Source organism: Notothenia rossii (assembly GCF_949606895.1).
Source record: "Notothenia rossii genome assembly, chromosome: 10".
NCBI lineage: Eukaryota > Metazoa > Chordata > Actinopteri > Perciformes > Nototheniidae > Notothenia > Notothenia rossii.
The window spans coordinates 49,426,880-49,445,948 of record NC_136908.1 but is presented as its reverse complement, the minus strand read 5'-3'; the positions used below and the strand labels follow the sequence as shown (position 1 = coordinate 49,445,948).

The window sequence follows — 19,069 nt, the reverse complement described above, 5'->3', positions numbered from 1 at the left end:
TAATAATAATTCCGTTGCATTCTGCCTTTAGTGAGATCTGCCTTTCTGTTAAAACGACAGCTAAACCACTGAAAACAAAGGTGATGCTCTCAAAATTATAAATTATTAAATACACAGGCCTGTCTTTAAACACCAAGAGTTATTTTTACTAGTGAGTATTGCATTCCAACATATACATCAGTATTTTCCTGAAGAAATGCAAGTAGCATATGTACACATACTTGTAACCTTACATTTATGAATATAGATATTAAGATATGTTCTATGGTTCTGTTCTTGTGTCATCATTACACAGGTGGCTGTGTCTCAAATCATTAAAAAAGATTAGTACATGGCACAGGGCAGGCATTTAGTTTAAACTGACTGTTTAGCACAGGACAGGAATTTCATGAATCAAAGAGGGTTTATAGGTTGTGCTTACGGACAGAATTCGGAAATAGTGTCATTTGAAAAAATATGTTGATATTTAAATATATCCTTTTTCGTTCTTTTTTTTTTTTTTATAATCATTCAGACAGTATGATGCCTTCATTGTACACACTCTGATACACTAGGTGGCGGTGCGCTCCTTAAAGTATGTGTAGCGAACTGTCAATAGACGCAAAGAAGAAGAACAAGAAGATTACGTCACATATTTGCCGGTGGACTAACCCGGATCTAACAGCAAGTGCGTTGAAAATGTTTACACTCAGTTTAACCCTCGTGCGACAGTAAGTGATTATTTTTACACCACGACTGTGACATGAACTAATTGTAAATGTGACATTATTCTGCATAAAAAGTTAGTCCTGTCAGTTGTGTAAACTAGCATGGTGGCTACATGTCTGTCAGAAATGACAGAAACAAAACAAGAACATAGTGCTTTAATCGTTTTAACCATGCTATAGCTTAAGCCTTGTTGTCAGCTTTGAAGCAGGCCTACGTGGATATGGCTGAGCTAATTCAAGGACATTGCTTTTATTTCTCACAGTGGGGAAACACAGTACAACAAGGAGAAGCTGCTGCAAGGTACGTTGAAACATTAGCACCTGTATAGAAATGAGCAGCATGGATTTACAACAAAAACATTTTGAATCTGCCCCATTAGACAACCATTTAACCTACTGAGGGCCTTGCACAGCTATGTTTATATTGCTGCGTAGGTGGACATTGTCAGGATATGAAACCTGGTCTCAAAGTGTCAGTGTGTTGCAACAACCTGAATACCTCTGCCCTCACCCCACCCTTAAGACAAGCCTGTTGAATAACTGCAATGACTCTAAGGTAACAAAAAAAGAGGAAAAACCCTCCACAGAGCTGTGTTCGGTTTGTCCATTCTAGGCTACCGTAAAACATGGCAGTAGTCAACAGGACCCCCCATGTGAAGGGGTCATTCTAAGCTGACAAAAACACAACAACTCTTAGTTTCAGGTGATTATGAATGAAAACAGGAATATTTTTATTGTATTTGTGCTAATAGATCTACTTAAATACTACACACTGGACTGGACCTGTAGTAAGGCTAAGTAAATTAAAAGAGATTTAGCTAGGTCCTTAACAAATGTTAAGGCCATTGGCTATCCACTGCTGCTTTCAAATACAGCATCAAACCATCCCTGGATTTGACAAATGTTTTCAACTATCTTAAACTAGACATTTTTCTACAGAATACAGTAGTTGTGAGTTTGTCCCCCGATTTCAAGGTAGAGACGATTGTAGCTGGCCATCAATGACACAGCTCTGGTCCAACATGTGTGTTTTATAATGTTAGATATATTCTTACGTGTTGCAGAAAACTCCCTCTTTAATAGTCTTAACACTTTTTTGCACTGTAAGGAGTATTAGTGCAGAAACTAAAAGCTCTGTTTTCTTTAGGTCAAGGCGTGGACACACCTCTGTCAGAAACAGGTGTGCAGCAGGCTGAGGCCGTAGGAAAATACCTCAGAGACATCGCATTCAACTATGTGTTTTCCAGTAACCTACAACGAGCCATACATGTAAGTCACACTCATTCAATTAGAAAGTTACTTGGCCATTAAAAGTGAATACATATCACACACAGATGAAGTGACAGTGGAAGAAAAAGTACAGACTTTGAGGGCCTGATCTTCATTCTTTCATATGACATTAGTTAATCAATCCTTGAATGTTTGTGAGTTTAAACATGTAGAAAATGTGTTTGGTACCCTCATAATAGACACACTAATAATTAACTTACAAATAAAAGTACATTCTTTTAGGGTTTCTTTCGTATGTCTTTCAAATCTTTCCTGTCTTAGCTTAGTAATCTCTTTACCCATAAATATCTGTAGCTTATTTTCCATTATTAGCAAATCATTTTGTTCCACCAGTAAAATGAGCAATAGTTTTCCAAGAAAAGTGAAGCAAAAGAAGGAAAACAGGATGCATGGATATGACATAGCCGTGTGACCACTCATGTCTCTGTGGTATCTGACTCACTGATGTTGACAGTGTATTAATAATTTTTCAGTTTGTCCAAGACTGCTTCTTTGGGTGGTTACAAATGTATTGAGTCAGTCATTGACGATAACTGCTTCCCTCAGACGGCTGAAATAATTAGGAGGAACAACACTCATTGTTCTGGCACGGAGATGGTTTTGGATCCATTACTCAGAGAGAGGGTGAGATCCATTGGCTTTATACTTTATCCAAATATATATAATAATGCAGTACTACAGCAGTTTATTTGGTGAGTTCTAAGAGTATGGTTGTCTGTTTAATTCAGGGTTTTGGTGTTGCTGAAGGACACCCCAAAGAGCATCTGAAGAACATGGCAAACGCTGCCGGCCAGTCCTGTCGTGACTACACCCCCCCAGGAGGAGAGACTTTGGACCAGGTGAGTCACATATAGTCAGTATTTGGGTACTGATGATATAGTAGTGGTCAAAAGTTGAAAACAGTCACTGTGAAACTCAAGGCCAAGAGAGTATTAATTGTGCAACAGCGCCATGTAGAGTCCATTTATAGTATTGCGATTAAACTGAGTTGTGGCCAGATAATGTGCAAAATGTAAGTTAGTTTAAAAGGATAGTTTTAAGGATGTTTTAAAACTATGAATAAAATGTGGGTAATTTGGTGTGAGTAATGATGTTTGACTACTCTTCTTAAATACCTGTTTTTTTCTGTGGTTCTTTATTTTATGATGTATACACCTTATATATACCAGTGCAGGTTGTAACCAATGAACGTGCAGTTGCTGCAGTTCTACATGTTGAATTATTGCACTTAAACATTTTTCTTTTCTATAAATGTCAATAAATATTGAAAATGGCCACAAATGTCTTGTTTTGTCTGGTCAAAGGTTTTAAAAAAAACTCTGTTTAGAATGATGGTAAAATAAATTACCTGCAAATCCTTACATTTGACAAGCTGCCAAAAGAAGACAACCATTCCTATCAAAGCAGTTGCTGATGACTTGTCAATCAAGTAATGGATAAAGCAATAAACCATTAAACCATAAAGTGAATTTTCTTTCAGGAAAAAGTGTAGCTGACAGATTGCAAAAAGAACAGGCTGACTTTCACCTTGCTTCCAGGTGAAGCTACGATTCAAAAAGTTCCTCAAAGCCCTTTTCCAGCAATTATCGGATGAACACGGCAGGGCGGGAGCACCTGAGGCTGCAAACGGGATGGCAGCTGCTGCCTTGGAGCGGGCTCCTGGTGGCTCGGCTGAGGACGGGCTCCAGGAAGCGTCGGTCCACGCTCTGGTCGTGAGCCACGGAGCTTACATCCGTGTGGCCATCAAGCACCTCCTGGAGGACTTAAAGAGCTCTCTGCCTGCAGGGGCCAAGATGTCCCAGGTGTTTTCTCCATGTCCAAACACGGGCATCAGTCGCTTCGTTTTCACCCTGAGCCCCTCCGAGTCGGGCCCCGTCCTCTCTGCTGCTCGCTGCTGCTTCACCAACAGGAAGGAGCACCTGGGGAACCTCACAGCTGCTGAAAAGTGTGGAGGGAAAGAGATGGGATAAAAGTTTTTTGTACGGCGTTGGCGTATTGGTGTGCAGATGTACAGAGTCTATGATGGGAACAATCATGAATCATGAACACTAAACCGAAAAAACAGGGAAATACTTCAAGCAATGCACACTGAGAAATAATGTGTTCTCATTCATGTGTGTATATATATATAACGTTTTACTTAGAATCAACGATAAGTGTCCATTACTGTATTGTCAAACTGTTCCTTCATCCTCCCAAGTGAGGCCAGTGAGAATTTAAGTACTCAATATAACTTTATTGCCTCTTTTATCATGTTATACCAAAGTCAGAACTATTTAATGTAAGTTTGAACACTCCATGTGCGTGGCATTTTTAAATGTGATACGTATCTTGTGATGCTGCTGCTCATTTCACTTGTGCAATACAACATGACAAACCTGAATCTTTGTCGAGTCTGATAAATAATACAGGATGCACATATCACTCAAATATATGAAATCCGTCCAACTCTTTGTCGTTCAATGGTTGTTTTTAGTCTTTCTATTTTTAGAGTCCCTTTTTGATCCCCTCTGAATGCTTTGTGCTTCGCTGTCGGTCATGGCCTCAATATTTCAAAGAAAATCCAATCTATTTATACTAATGCCAAAAGCTAACATCTTAAAACTGAAGACTTGAAATAAACCTAAAGGAATAACTAATGCATTACAGAAGATGAAATAGAGGAAAGTGGACTCTTTCTAGATTGCTTTTTCATTATTATTGTCAGTGGTGGAAGAAGAATTCAGATATGTTACTTAAGTTAAAATAGTACAATAAGTAAAGGTCCTGCATTCAAAGTCTGTAAAATAATCAATTAATTTGAACCAGTACCAACTTCAAAAGTCCCCATGATACAGAATGGCCTTTTTCAAAATCATGTATTATTACTGGATTATAATGTGTGATGTTATCATGTTTACATCACTTTAATGTTGCAGCTGATAAAGGTAGCTCTTATTCTTATTACATCATATAAGGAATGAACCATTTCACTTACCAGTGGTAAAAAAAAACGAGCTCCAACTAATTCAATAATAGGATATATAATGATATGAATTAGGTCATTCTGCAATATGACTACTTTTACGTTTGTACTTTTGAATGCAGTATTTTCACTTTGTGGTTGCCTGTTACTTGTACTCAGATAAAAATGGATCATCTTCCACCACTGGGAGGAGAAAAGGCCTAGTGGCTTCAATCGTATCTTTAAACAGCTGATTTAGTTCATTTTCTCATCTTTAGAGACGGGAAAAAGCCACCGCTTTACTGGAGTCACCATGATGAACTTTAACGTCCATTACAGATGTGTATTCTGAAAGAGCTTCAATATGCTGCAGCTATATAGTTAGTGCCAGATGACAGGATTGAAACCACTTTGTTATCCTAGTTAATGGGTAACAAGTTAAAAAGAGAGTAAGATCGTCACAGTGTTTTTAGAGTGAACTGACTCATGTACCTGTATGCTAATTAAAGTGCAGGATTTCCAGCTATAATGAGTGGAAATGCTGAGTAACTGGCTCAATGTTAAACCTGCTTATCATTCAGTACTTCCTGTCCGACAGCACAGGTTTTTGCCAAATTAGAACACTAAGACAAATCCTTATACATTTGCCTAAATAACACACAACACCATACATGTTTCCTTTAGTTTATTTTGTCCAAAACACTACGTCCACAACTCTAACCCATACATTCAAAGACAAACCATGTTTTCTTGTATGTACATTTCAATTGTAAAGCATCCTCATAAATACCATAAATAACAATAAAGGAATGGAATTAAATAAATAAATACTCTTTGGGACTGGTTTAAGTGTTTGCCGGTGGTGCCCAGCACCTGTAAAAATCACACAGCAGGAGTTTAGGTGTGCTTCAAGATGAATGCTCTGTAAAGGATTTTTACCTTGTCGTAATATCCGTTCAAGTCATGAATTAGATTGTACAAATACAGAAACATTTACAAAACAAGTACTGTAGTTGTCTATAGTTTAAAAAGATGTTTGAATGGCTGTTTAAATTCAAATCTGACAATATACAAACATCAAATCTATGTCTTGTCCAATTCAGTAAACGTAATACTTTAAAATAAAGGCAAAACTTAACATTAACTCTAGTAAATTAAACTCTTATGTATATTAATGTATATATATTTGATTTAAAATCATGCCTCAGTAGACAGGGCCTTCAGTCCTCCAGAGGTGGGCTATGATAGGCTCCTGTCTTGATATAACATCATGTCACTGCCAAGTGTGGGCTCCTCAGACCAGCTGTAAAAACCTATTGAAAAGAGTCTTTAAGAAATGCATGCCGACTGTGATTATTAAACTATAAGTTTGCTTTGGTAAACTATTAGATCCACGCTAAAATAAATCGTCTTAAGGCCAGCCAAACTGTATTTAGGAAATTCCAATACATTTGTACGACCAAGTGTCATCTTAGCTATAGCTCCATTACTGTAATGGCTCTGGATGGGAAAGGATTTTGGATCTTGGCACAAAAATAAGATTTCGTTTCTCAGTTGTAAAATGAAGCAATATTTGTTTTATAATTTTGCTTGTGTGGATGTACAAAAAACTAATTATTTATGAAATGAATCAATGTAACGCCTTATTATAGATTGAACTTGTTGTTCTTCTGTGATCTCAAATTGTTGAGTTGTAACACAAGTTGTGCAAAAGGGGCTGCAAATCACTGCAACTTGGTCTAACTTGGTAAACATATCCATGTCAGTCACCACAAAAGTCAGCCCATGATCCCGGTGCTGCGAGGGCTGGCCGGGTTGGACGAGTGCACGTTCCAGGGGTCGTGGGTGGATGGAGCCAGCGGGTTCTCCCGGGACACGTTGCGCCCATCATCTCCGACTTCCACCTCCACCTCTACCTCCAACTCCACCTCTAGATCGGCGTCCTCCTCCGGAACTGCCCGAGAGTCCGAGCCCTCCTCGGTCTGACCGAGGTAGACGTTGTGCGGGTCGGAGGGGTCCACCACCTGGTTCCTCTTCTCCCGATGCAGCAGCAGGCGCTCCAGCGGCACCGTGTTCATCTTGGGCAGGAAGAGGGCGGTCTGCGGGAGGTTCTGCCCCGCCGCGAACACCTGCCGGGAGCCCTCCAGGTTGAAGAGGATGCCGGTCCGGCTGGAGAAGTACACATCCCGGTTGTTCTCCAGAAGCCTGTGGTTGAACAGACAGTCGTCCCTGAGGCAAGTGGGCTGTAAGACAGGAGCAGAGGGGGAGAACATGAAACAGCGAAGGCATATGTTATTTTTAATAAATGCAAGATAATACGGACAGTTTTGTCAGATCATGGAATCTGTTTGATTCAGTAAAGTCTCCGAAATTGGCTACTCTATTTAACTTTACTGTACTATTATTTAACTAGATTGGCTATTTCTGTCAAAAAATGTGGCAAATAGAAGTTTTGAAAATCATTTGGGATGAAATGATTTTCAAATCCATTGAGTATCCTCTCTGCTTGTTCGGTAGGCTGCTTTAACTCTCCATAGCAGAAGAAATCCAATGAATAAACCCATGCGTAAATTATAATTGGAGTACAAATTGTGCGTAACTGCAGAGCAAGACGTGTTGAAAAAGATGCCTAAACCTAACGTTGTTAATGTTACCAAGTATTAACCAAAATGTGTATATGATCGATTTAATGAAAAATAACAATACTTGGATCAAAAGAGGCTTATCAAAAATAATCAAATGATTTGATGGTTAAATATTCTATAGTTGCAGTATACGTTTGTGCGTACAATTAAACTCCTAATGAGCGATGTTAAAAACGATGCGTGAAAATTCAAAAGTTAGAAGTATTTAAAAATACATATTTAGTAGAAGGTTGATTTTTAACAGAAATTAAAGTGAAAGTAATATTTGTCTTACCGAGCTGAATGGGTTGCCCTCCAGATCCATACACAGGTAACGGCTACTTTTGACGCCAAATATGGCAATGCGCTCTCTGGTCTCAGATTTCAGTAAAATCACACCTGCAGGAAGTAAAAGTTAGTGAGTATTAGCTTTTACAGATAGAACTTCATATCGCCTCATTGCAAAGAAAATAGAAATACTGGGACTTACTATATGAGCTCCTCACTGTAGTCCTGCGCACAGTGCCATCCAATCTGATCTCCAAGTAGAAGTTGTTGAGCTCTGTGGATGTCTGCAGGTGGATATATCTCCTCGGGTTCCCCCAGTTGGATCCAACCAACGGTGAAGGATTCGGGGCAGTTTCCCCGAGAGGAAATCCCTGGAATACGGCGAGTAAAAGCGCCAGCACAGCATCCTTTATCCCAAGTCTCCTGTTAACGTCCATCCTGGAGCAAACCGGCGCTTTCCACTGCGACTGCTGGAAGTTTTCAGATGCTCTGTTGTCCCAAAGTTTGGAGACAGTTCCTATTTAAAGCCCACCGAGTGCCACTCCTGCTCACATCCTTTGCGTAAAAAAAAAGAAACTCGCCCCCAAAGCAGATGTGCGGGTGTGCTGCAGCGGAAGGGCCACTTCCACCTCTGTTTATCCCGATGCTCTTGGTCAGACTGGACTCTTATTTTTGGTGACACGTCTTGACTCATCCACCTTAATCCTTATCCTAAGAATATTCCATAATTGTCCATTGGCTGTATTTTTTTTGTTAAGACTGGAAACATTGTGCATTGAGCAGTGTAAACAAGAAAAAATAAAAACAAAGTGCAAGAAAGAATACATTTAAAAAAAGAAAGAAAAATGAATGACATTAATGCAGAAAAAAGGTTTTCTTTATTAAATCAGGAATAACATATAATGTTAGTTAGATGTGTATAGGTCAGATTCAGGTATCCAATTGGTGCAGCCCCCAGTATTCTTGATGAATTACAAATTTTTCGAGTATTATATTTAAAAAGAAAAACAGTTTCGTTTACTGGACTGCCCGTTTAGTTATATTGTGAAGTTCAGTTTGCTGCTTTTACGCACCTGCCTTAACATGTACACACCATTCCACCAGCAGAGGGAGTCACTCCCTTAACCAGTACAGCTTTTACTTTGAGACTCTGGGAGTTACATTTGACTGACTTAACTATTTTTGGATGCTGTAGTTTCAGCATAGGACACATTCAACTTTATATCAGTATACTGAATACTCCTGATCTTGTTTTCAACAGCTTCTCTCAAAAATAGAAAGTTATTTTTAATTGAGGACTTAAACTCCAAATGCAATTCAATCAAAACAAAACTTAAAAAACTTGTATCTTTCCCACAGGTAAATGGGCTATACAGTTAAACTAATAGATATCTAATTTTTGTATATTTACTCCTAAGTATTTCTATACTGTGCTACTTTTACTCAAGCAATATATCTGAGTACTTCCTCCACCACTCATAAATACACGCTTAGACCACAGTTCAACTGATCCAAGGGAGAAAACGACACTTTACCAGCAACCAGTTAAAAAAAAAACTTTTATTGTTATCTCAGGAATACAGTAGACTGCTGTGCACAGCACATACGTACAAAAATAAAAGGAAAAACTTTAATATCCTTACTTAGCATTGTCTGTTTTCAGAAACAAATAAATGAAGTTTGTTTCCTCTTAATTTACAGTCATCAGCAAACCAAAACTAAGGCAGAGGGTGAGGTATATGAGAACAGAGATGAGAGGAATAGAGTGGAGACTCCCTTTTAGAGCAGGAGTTTAAAGAAAACACATGAAGCACACACCCCTATTTAAGTTTGGGGCTCGGGCATGCTTATAGTACATTTAACATCAATTAAAAAAGATATACCTCCTCTTTAATTCAAATTTGATCTATGATTAGCTGTGGAAAAAGAAAAAAAGACGACAGAGAAATGTTGATAACATTTTTTGGTCAAAGCTGAAATGTGAGCTTTTTGTTTTAGACACAGACGTTCACTCTTCTAGGGATCCAGCTCTATTTCTTGACAGAAAAATGTGAGAAAACTCTTTGCCGTATGTACTCAAGTAAGGTGCTGCTACAGATGTCAGACATCCTTGATTGTGATGCGACCAGAGAAGTGCTCATTGCTGTGCATGCGCAAAGTTCACTTCCACAGCTTCCTCTGACAATGCTGACACACATATTGTTGTTTGTCTTACTACTCCAGTCAATAACGACAATTTACTTCCAGCAAGAAATATCTATCCGTGGTATTTCATGCAGCCTCATCTACAGCAGCAACAAGTTTGTTTTTTTAAGAAGGCTCCTGGTAAATCTGCCCTCTCGGTAGCCTTGCCATTAGCACAAAAAAAGTCCTCAGAACAAAAAGAGATTTATCTGTTAGAAAAATACTGTTATGAATTGATCTGTGCGTCATAGACAGTTGAGCAGCAGGTGATTCTGGGGATGAAGGGAGTCAGCAGCAGAGGGCACGCCCTGAGGATGGCTGGGGGGGGGGCCGTCCTGCAGCAGGAGAGGTGAGGTCCTGCATGACTCTGCTCTCTGCCTGCTGCTCACACACTGCATTAACTCTGCAGATGTCCCCATCCCAAAAATACTCTGACAAAAGTACCAAGAAAAGGGGAGGGGGCAGCATGTGGTGAAGCTGCATTTTAAAGAGGCGGGGCTCTATAAATCGAGAAGGGTTGTTTCAGAAGAACTGTAGGATATATCCATGGTTAGTGGAAGAGCAACTCTTCTGTATTACTTCAATTAATTAAAATAAAGTCTTTCCTGCGTGAAAAGGATACTTCAAATTCCTATTTCATGGAAACAGTACGACCCATATAGCCGAACACCCCCGGCCACTGGGGTTGGGGCCAAGGCTGGTCCATGACTCTGACCTTGAACTAAAAAAGGCTGAAAGGAGAGGAGGAAGCTCCTGGGTTACAGCTGGAATCCCAAGGTCCCTGTCCGCAGTGGGTGAGGGTTTAAGGGACGAGCAGAGGTGGGTGGTGCGGAGTGACAGAGAGGGGAGGGGGCGCTCAGGTATGTGGGAAGATGCCTGTCATCCTGGCAGATCCACATTCCTGCAGGAAGTTTAACGAACAACAAAGACAGCGGGCCGGCACCCGCACATTCGTCTTTCCTGGATTTAAATAGTCCTGCTTCCTCTCTGGACACAAGAACAGATGGAAGCAGCAAATTCAGGTTTTCAAGTCAACAGCTGCAGAAAGTCAGGCGTGGATGCACACTTTAAGATTCTCTGAAAGTGAGAGAAGAAAGAAAAGACCCCTTGGAACATGTAAACTGTAATGGCAATAAACATGATACATCTTGAGCTTTAAACAAAATGCCAGCTTGCATACCAATACTTAAATAAATAATACCCTTTATATATGGAAAGGCGCTTCTATGAACATGTTTTATGCCTCGTATTTATAAAATCAAACAAAAAATATAAATTATGACTTTTCTTTTAGCGTGCATCCACTGCACTGTCCTTTAGTCCTTCGGAGGAGACACGATTGACTCATCCATAATTGAATTTCAACTGTCTGTCTCCAGCTCCAAACACCTCGCTGCCACTGCAGTGCTGCTGCAGAGCACACCGTCAAGTGAATTGGGAAATGGCCCAGGGCACGCACACACAGAGATCAATTCAAAGAAACAAACGAGGGAAGGATTCTCACCGAAACATTCAGGCACCATCATCGATGGCTAACTGTGCAACCTGAACTCTTTTTGCCTCGTTCAGGCAACTGCGACACAAGCAGCGTCAAAAAGCTCCTGAATTCTTCTTTTTCACTAGCAACTATTTACATTGTTTTTCATTGGTTTCATGGACATTAGACATCATTTTCAGCAGCAGCTTAAGCTTTGCGATTCAAAAAACAGCAACCCGCTTTACTGTAGGAGCTCAGTTCAGGACAATTTGCAGGTACAGTTCTACTGTGCGCTTGCAATTTACCATTTCAGTCTATTCTTGTGCAAGCCAGGTCCAAACAAAAATGTCCTCCATGCTTGGATAGATATGTATTCCACCCTGTTTATTAGCTGGCAATGCCACACAGTCAAACTTATGGCCTGGTGCCACTCTCCATGGCTGAGCGCGCTCTGGTATCAACCACAGACTGTAGATTACTTAATCGATCTAATTACAGAAAAGAAAAGAAACCAGAGATAGTCAACCTCCCCCCGCCCCTTCTGAGGCCCTCTCCGGAGTGTCAGCCCTATTTCTGACTCCGGCGGGTGTCTCTTACATGCAAGTTTAAGGGGGCCACAAGTGGGAACACCAAGGCACCTTTAAATCGTGCAGCAAAGGTAGTGCATTTAAGTTTCTCCCTCTGCCGGACATCAATAATCGAGCAGGGAGCCATCAAGCGCTCAAAAGGTTTGAAAGAAATCATAAACTTAGCAGATATTTGAGCAGAACTCCATGCATCCCTTAATCTAGTAAAGTGGTTCTTTGAGGTAATAAAAAGTATTAATTTCACTCTTTAAAAGCACAGGATATAGCTCATCCTCCATCTCCAAAAAGGAAGTGACACGTACTTCAGTTACAGCAAGCACCAAGGTAAAGTGAGACAGGCAAAGGCTTCAACTCTCCCCGTCCATAAAAACAATAAGCAGCACAGTACATATACAAAGATAGCTATCCAAATATACAGATATATAAACAGAATAAATATATGTGTTATCTTTCGCAGTCCATCAGTGTGTGTATATCATGACTATGCATTTCTTATTACCTGGAAGAACATCCACATGTGCAAATTATTGAGTTATTGCCAGTGCCTCTCATAGTCGCGGGAGGAAATGTGTGACGGTCATGGCGGTGGTGGCCTTGTTGCCTCTCTTTGCGCGGCCATGCTTGCTGAGGGCGATGTAGAAGCCCTTGTAAACAAAAGACTCATAGGCGTTGTAGTTGTTGGGCAGCAACGTCTCCTTGAACTTGCACTCGTCCACGAAGACTCTCTAAAAATGCCAAGAAGAGAGAGGGGGTCAATAAATCTCATGGCAGACACAGGGTGATCCTCACAACATATGCAAGGTTTTAACGTGACCTTTGCTTTGGCAAACAGCCGGCCTACAAAGCAGGAAACTGGAGGAGGTGGTATGTTGTTGCAAAAGATACCCACCTCCTGCTTTTGCTCTCATAACTCATGAAATAATCCCAGGTAGACTGTCTATAGAACTACCCATTTGCGTACATTTAAATAATCTCTCTGATTTAAAAAGATTAATGCCACTTAGTAAGTGATTACTAAAATAACAATATGTACAAATCAGGGACACATTATAGAATAGAAGTCAACACATTCAAGTCCATACATTAACCATGTTTGGACAAAATAAATAAAGTTGTGTATCCCTTATTACAACCATAATACTAGGGCTGAGTATTGTTGAATTTGTACTTTAGTGCAAACAAGATATATGAGTTGTTCTACAATACTTTGCATACCTTAAAGTAAGTTAACTTGCTCCTTTACATTCTTCTCTTTTAAATAAAAGATGAATACATTCCTTCTCACTACAAATCAAAAGGACAGTTGCATATCATAATACACTGTAAACTGTATTTATACTTTTATACTGTACTGTATACAGTCAGAGATACATTAGTTTCGCTACAAGCCAGAGTAAAATATTACACATTTTACTCGACTACCTTTATCTGAATGACTTGGCAGATTAGGATTTTACTTAACAAACACATCATTGTATAATGCTTTAAAAATCAAAATACCAAAAGTGTGTAAATGAGCTAAACTATACACTGTAAGCCTTTACTGTTAATTTACAGCAAATTTTCAACATTAACATACTGTTTTTATGTAATACAGCTCTTAACTGTTATTTGCAAAGCATTGTGGACCATTTCTAAGTATACTTAGAAATGGTTCTTGCATGCTACCGCATCAGTAACAACATTCAATATACATATATATATATATATATATATATATATATATATATATATATATATATATGTATGTATATGTACTGTATAAGCACTGGTGTCACTGCATAATGAGTACTTTTGACATAACAAATATATTTTGTTAGTAGCGCTTCTGTATTTTTATTTAAACAGTGTTAAGTGCATGACCTTTACTTGTATAAAAGTACTTTTTCCTTATTGCTATTTTTACTAAGGGGTGGGAAGTTACTAAGTACATTTACTAAAGTACGATTGTACGATTTTGAAGTGCTTGTTTGTCACTTGAATATTTTCATTTTCAGCTACTTCTACTCCAGTACAGTTGGGGGGCAGATATTGTATATTTTTCAACAAAAACTACAGGATGTTTTGAAAACTGAAATGTTGACTTTAATTAAATATATTATGTTAACAAATATCATGCTATTAGGTTAGTTGAAAGCAATCATATTAAGTTGAACCTAATATTTGTACTTGATATTATTGCTTTCAACTTACCTAATACAGTTATGTGAAATCTGTTGACATAAAACATTTAACTAAAGTCAACATTTCAGTTTTTTCAGTGTAGGTTAATATAAGAACATATATCTGAGAAGCTACCAAGCAGTAAATAAAGTACTTAGCCTTTACCAGCTAGAACATTCAAGTAATAAATACATTAATGCACAGATTATTATTTTCAAATTCTGCTTGAGTACTTTTACTTTTGGCACTTTAGTTGAGTTAACTGAATGTGACTGCAGGGCTTATAACAGAGTATTTTCCCACTGTGGTATTGCTACTTTGGCCTAAGTAAAATATCTGAGTCCTTCTTCCCCCACTGACAGAAGCCCTCCCTATCATCAGAGCATATTAATAACACAACAGCGCTCATAAACCCGGGGATGCAGCAGCTCCGTGAACTCATCTTACACTGAGCAGGATGTGTGGTGAGTTGCGCACAAACGTACCGTTCCGTATAACCTTCCCCTGCTGTTCATTGCGACAAACAGCTCACTCCGCACCCCGAACATGCTGATCACTCCTCGGTCCACCGTGGAGATCTCTATTAGACCTAAAGGAAACATACTGTTAGGGAAGCAAAGACAGAGTGTGACGCTGCGCCTGGGGACAAAGTGGAATGGAAGTGGCCTCTGCAGCAGTGATGGGTGTAACCTTGCAGGTGCATTGCGACTGGATGATGCTCTCTGCTCAATTAATATCCACCTATTCGCAGATTAAACACCATAATGCCCTGTGAGTGTAGTTTACAGCGTGTTGAGTGTGTGTGTGTCCTGCTGCAGCGGGACACAGGGTAAAAATAAGTTAGCGTCTAAACCGGGTCCAGGCATTCCTGTCATGTTTTTGGCTTGGGAGGATATTTCGCACTGCACGGATGTGAGGCTCAGTACACTGTTTTTGCTTTCGGAAACTTTCAACCATGCCGACACGTCTTATTAAATATCATGCAAGACAAGCGACCCGCTCTAACTTTCGCACAGCATGCGCATAAGGTTACACTCTTATTTCGGGTCCAGTGCTTCGCCCGGATGCAACTCACTGTATTGGTTCTCATTGTGTGCACCGCTTATCCTGCCATCCGGGAGCACCTGCAGGTGAAACCCAATGCCCACGTTGCAGTACAGTCGCCGCACTCTTTTGATGCCCTGTAAATAGTCACTCTCCCAGTTCAGCTCTGATTTCCCCCCGGCTATACCCAGGTAGGAGCGGGAGAAGAGCGTCTCCCACTTCTTTTCCATTAAAGTGGCATTAGTCCTGCTCGGAATCGGATAGGATGAAACGATCCCCAAGAGAGAAGTCCACAGTACAAGAACTGCTGGCAGCGTCCAGTGCGTCCTGGCCCAGCTGGACATGCTGTAGAGGCACCTTTGCGCAATGGCCATCCAGTTCACCTTTGGGGCACGTGGTCAAAGTTACCTGCCCTAAAAATGCAACTCTTCTTATTTGTTGTCCTTTGGCATGGTGGTGGTAAAGGCTTATTTTGGGATCAAGGCAGATCAGGGCTCCATAGCCCGAGATCTGAGCAGGAGGAGAGGGACAGAGCGCGTCGGAGCTTGAATTGGTGCCGGTGGCGATGATCATCTTTCGCCGCTCCGCGCCTCTGTACAGGCAACGCTGGTCGTGGAAGGGACACCACTCACCGCAAAACCAGATCACCTTGCCCACAGACTCTCACATCCTAAAATGACATCACTGTGACTTCACTGCTACACCCCCCATCAAAAGTATGAGATGGGAGGAGGAGGGAGAGAGAGAGAGAGAGAGAGTTACAGGACCCCAGCAGCAGCAGCAGCACTTCTGATAGGAATGATGAGGGGGTGCTGCACCTTCACATCAGCGTGAAGCAAGCCAGAGAGAACGGGAAGAAGCTTTTCCTTAGGTGCTTTTCAAAATAAAGCCCTTATCAGTGTGGCCGAGTTCCAACTCTTAGAGTCACCTCAAAACCCAGAACTATCAAACCTTATTAAATAAACGACACGTTTAAGCAGGAGCAATAATGGAACTGTTCAATGAGAATTAAAATGACATCATTCATAGGCTATGGACTTTGTCTAAGTTGGACATGTTTTAAACAACAATCTATTTGTCATCAACCAGGTCATTAAAAAAACGGATCAATAACTATACAATAAGCTAACATATAAGGATTTAGTTAAGGTGTAGGTAGCCCAGACTTGTTATCGCCATTGAGCAAATGAGGGGGAAACATAGGACCGCAACGGACATTTCATATTTCTGGGGGCCAATTTCTTAGATCAAATATAGTTTCAGACTGTCAGTGAAAATAATTGTGAGTTGCAACCCTTTATTCAAAATGGGGATGTAATTTTCATATCACAAAATGTAGGTACCTGAAATATTATGGTCTATGAATTAACAAATTCTCATCTCAAAGGAATTAGGGGCTTTAATATTTTTCCCAAGTGCTTTTATTTTGAAGTTACACTAACATATTCTGTAAGTTATCCTGTGGCTAATTGTGGCTGACCTGACGCAGCTCTTCCTCACATGGGAGACCTGCAGGAGGGGGGGGGGGGTTGTGTGTGTGTGTGTGTGTGTGTGTGTGTGTGTGTGTGTGTGTGTGTGTGTGTGTGTGTGTGTGTGTGTGTGTGTGTGTGTGTGTGTGTGTGTGTGTGTCTGTGTGTGTGTGTGACTTTCATTGGCGTTGAGCAATCATGGGATGGATGGATGGATACTGTGTCCAGAACCCAAATCGGGACGGTGGTCATATGTCCTGGCAGCCTGCTGCCTTATTTAGAAGGAAGGTGTAAAAACAGTCACAGCCAGTCACAGGAGAGCAAATGGCAGTCTGTCTGACACTTCCTTAGCTGTTTGTTCAGGAAGTTTACACAACCAGATATTTTGCCTGGTCAGATTGCGCTTTATTATTGCAAGTTACACACCTTTGTGACTAACAGAATAATATCCCTATGGTGAATCAAATGCCTAGCATTGTTTTGAGTTCAGGTCCAGGAATAAAGAGGTCAAGGAACAGTACTTGTATAAAATAGGGTCAAAATAAAAATAAAACAGAATAATTTCAAATTTTCCCTGAAATGTGGATAAGGTATTGCGCAAATAAAATAAGTGAAAGCTGAGAGCAATTGGTTGACGCCGCTTTACATCCCTGTTTGCATCCCGTACTGCAGGGTTCTGGTGGAGCTGAAGGCTCGGGGGAATTCCCAGCACGTCACAGAGCGCAGGCTCTGGGGCCCTGGGGTGCTCCTGGCTGCCAGGGAGCCTTAAGCCCACCTTAGCAACCAGAGAGGCCTTGTTGCTCATAAACAGCAGCCTCAAGAAAAAAGAAAACATGCAAACAATAATCCATATATTGCACATGTGGTTGCATGTACACTTTTTTTATTTTTTTTATAATAATTAACAATGTTGTCAACAATACAATATGAAACATTTTTTTTCTATAGTTTTTATTTAAGAATGTATGTATGAAGTAAAAGACAAGAGCAGGACCGTTTAGTCCCACTGAGCAGATAGACTGGACCTCACCGAACCAGCAAATTAATGATTTGCTGTGTAAGCAGATGACTATGCAATCCAAAGCAACCAACAGCCTGAATAGACAAAACTCGGGGCTTATTGACAGAGTGGGACTTCAATCAATGGAGAGTGGGCACCGCTAATGAGACGCTGCTGAGCTCCAGAGATTAATTCAGCTAATTATGTTATACTGGCTGAGGCTGCCTTTCGGTAAAAACATATTTTATAAAATAAAAAGCAACGTACAAAAAAATACCACTTCTCGTTAAATATGAACTTGAATAAATTATACTAAAATGACATATGTGATACAGAGCTATTAGATGTAATCAACCACTTTTGGCCCTATCAAATGTAAGAAAAATATTAAACAAAGTCCAAGACAAAATCTCTGTCTTGTTTTCTCAGACCAGCAGTTCAAAACACAAATATATAAAATGCACTATAAATTAAGCTAACATTCTTCCATTTGAGAAGATATCAAATACGTGGCATTTTTGCTTTAAATACAATTTAAAGTAAAACTCCATTAATTTAGTACTGCACTTCCATGAAGTTAGGTAACTCAGAAGAAACAGATAAATGTCCAAACTTAAAAAACAATGGATGCTACATTTTCCATAAAGCAATAGTGTATTTCAATGCACCAAAAATGCTCAATTATTTTAAAGTCTACAGCTGCATAGTTGGTAAAGCACAGATATTATACCACAACCAAAGTCCTCCTTTAAAAATGTTTAATACAGCAGTCAAGCTATGTAGACTGGACAACCCTGAGTCACAGTAGAGAGGGAGCTGGATGGAAACTTGCCCAGCAAATTGATTTTGCCTATGGACTCACGTTGATGGAATATATTAGAGCTGTAGTAGAATTCTTGAAACTAGAGACTGGAGCAAGAGAAAACTGTCTGCACTTTCCTATTGTCAGGTCAGCTGTCCTTTTTGCAATTAAAGGATCTATTTAGTGCATACGCATCAATCAGAAAGCGGAGCAGAGGGAATAGCCATACAAACAGCTTGTGTGCATATTACCGAGGTGTCAGTAACTGGATACAGGAGGATGCAAAGCTCTTTCAATTACTGTTTTATTAACGTGGGCTTTAAAAGATGAGATTGAAACAACAGCTGGGGAGACCCAGAGATCGAGGGAGGATCTCCCTGGAATGACATCAGAAATGCTGGCATACACAAGCAATACTACTCAGTCCAGCTGTGTGTGTATATACAGATGACACAGAATGAAGCGTACAGCAGAACATTCATATCTTGCG

The 19,069-nt window shown here is 40.1% G+C and overlaps 3 protein-coding genes across 4 annotated transcripts; 1 reads left to right on the top strand and 2 right to left on the bottom strand.

Moving 5' to 3' along the window:
* The first annotated feature begins 590 nt into the window (after nucleotides 1–590).
* tigarb (TP53 induced glycolysis regulatory phosphatase b) lies at nucleotides 591–4,380 on the top strand. The gene is made up of 6 exons (XM_079655401.1): nucleotides 591–710; nucleotides 971–1,008; nucleotides 1,855–1,976; nucleotides 2,544–2,621; nucleotides 2,726–2,836; nucleotides 3,536–4,380. The coding sequence occupies exons 1-6, from the start codon at nucleotides 679–681 to the stop codon at nucleotides 3,965–3,967; spliced, it is 813 nt and encodes a 270-aa protein (XP_079511527.1). The 5' UTR covers nucleotides 591–678; the 3' UTR covers nucleotides 3,968–4,380.
* A 704-nt stretch (nucleotides 4,381–5,084) lies between these two features.
* On the bottom strand, nucleotides 5,085–8,540 carry fgf23 (fibroblast growth factor 23). Its single transcript, XM_079655402.1, has 3 exons — nucleotides 8,056–8,540; nucleotides 7,861–7,964; nucleotides 5,085–7,184 (listed from the first exon to the last, which is right to left on the bottom strand). The coding sequence occupies exons 1-3, from the start codon at nucleotides 8,288–8,290 to the stop codon at nucleotides 6,720–6,722; spliced, it is 804 nt and encodes a 267-aa protein (XP_079511528.1). The 5' UTR covers nucleotides 8,291–8,540; the 3' UTR covers nucleotides 5,085–6,719.
* An 855-nt stretch (nucleotides 8,541–9,395) lies between these two features.
* On the bottom strand, nucleotides 9,396–16,212 carry LOC307022259 (fibroblast growth factor 6-like). 2 transcript variants are annotated; one of them, XM_079654958.1, is made up of 4 exons: nucleotides 15,340–16,212; nucleotides 14,750–14,853; nucleotides 12,601–12,826; nucleotides 9,396–11,114 (listed from the first exon to the last, which is right to left on the bottom strand). In XM_079654958.1, exons 1-3 carry the CDS (start codon nucleotides 15,680–15,682, stop codon nucleotides 12,650–12,652), a joined length of 624 nt encoding a protein of 207 aa, XP_079511084.1. In that variant the 5' UTR covers nucleotides 15,683–16,212; the 3' UTR covers nucleotides 9,396–11,114; nucleotides 12,601–12,649. The 2 variants fall into 2 exon arrangements, with proteins under 2 accessions (XP_079511084.1, XP_079511085.1); XM_079654959.1 differs by having other exon boundaries at nucleotides 9,396–11,024; nucleotides 15,340–16,211.
* Between the last annotated feature and the right edge of the window lie 2,857 nt (nucleotides 16,213–19,069).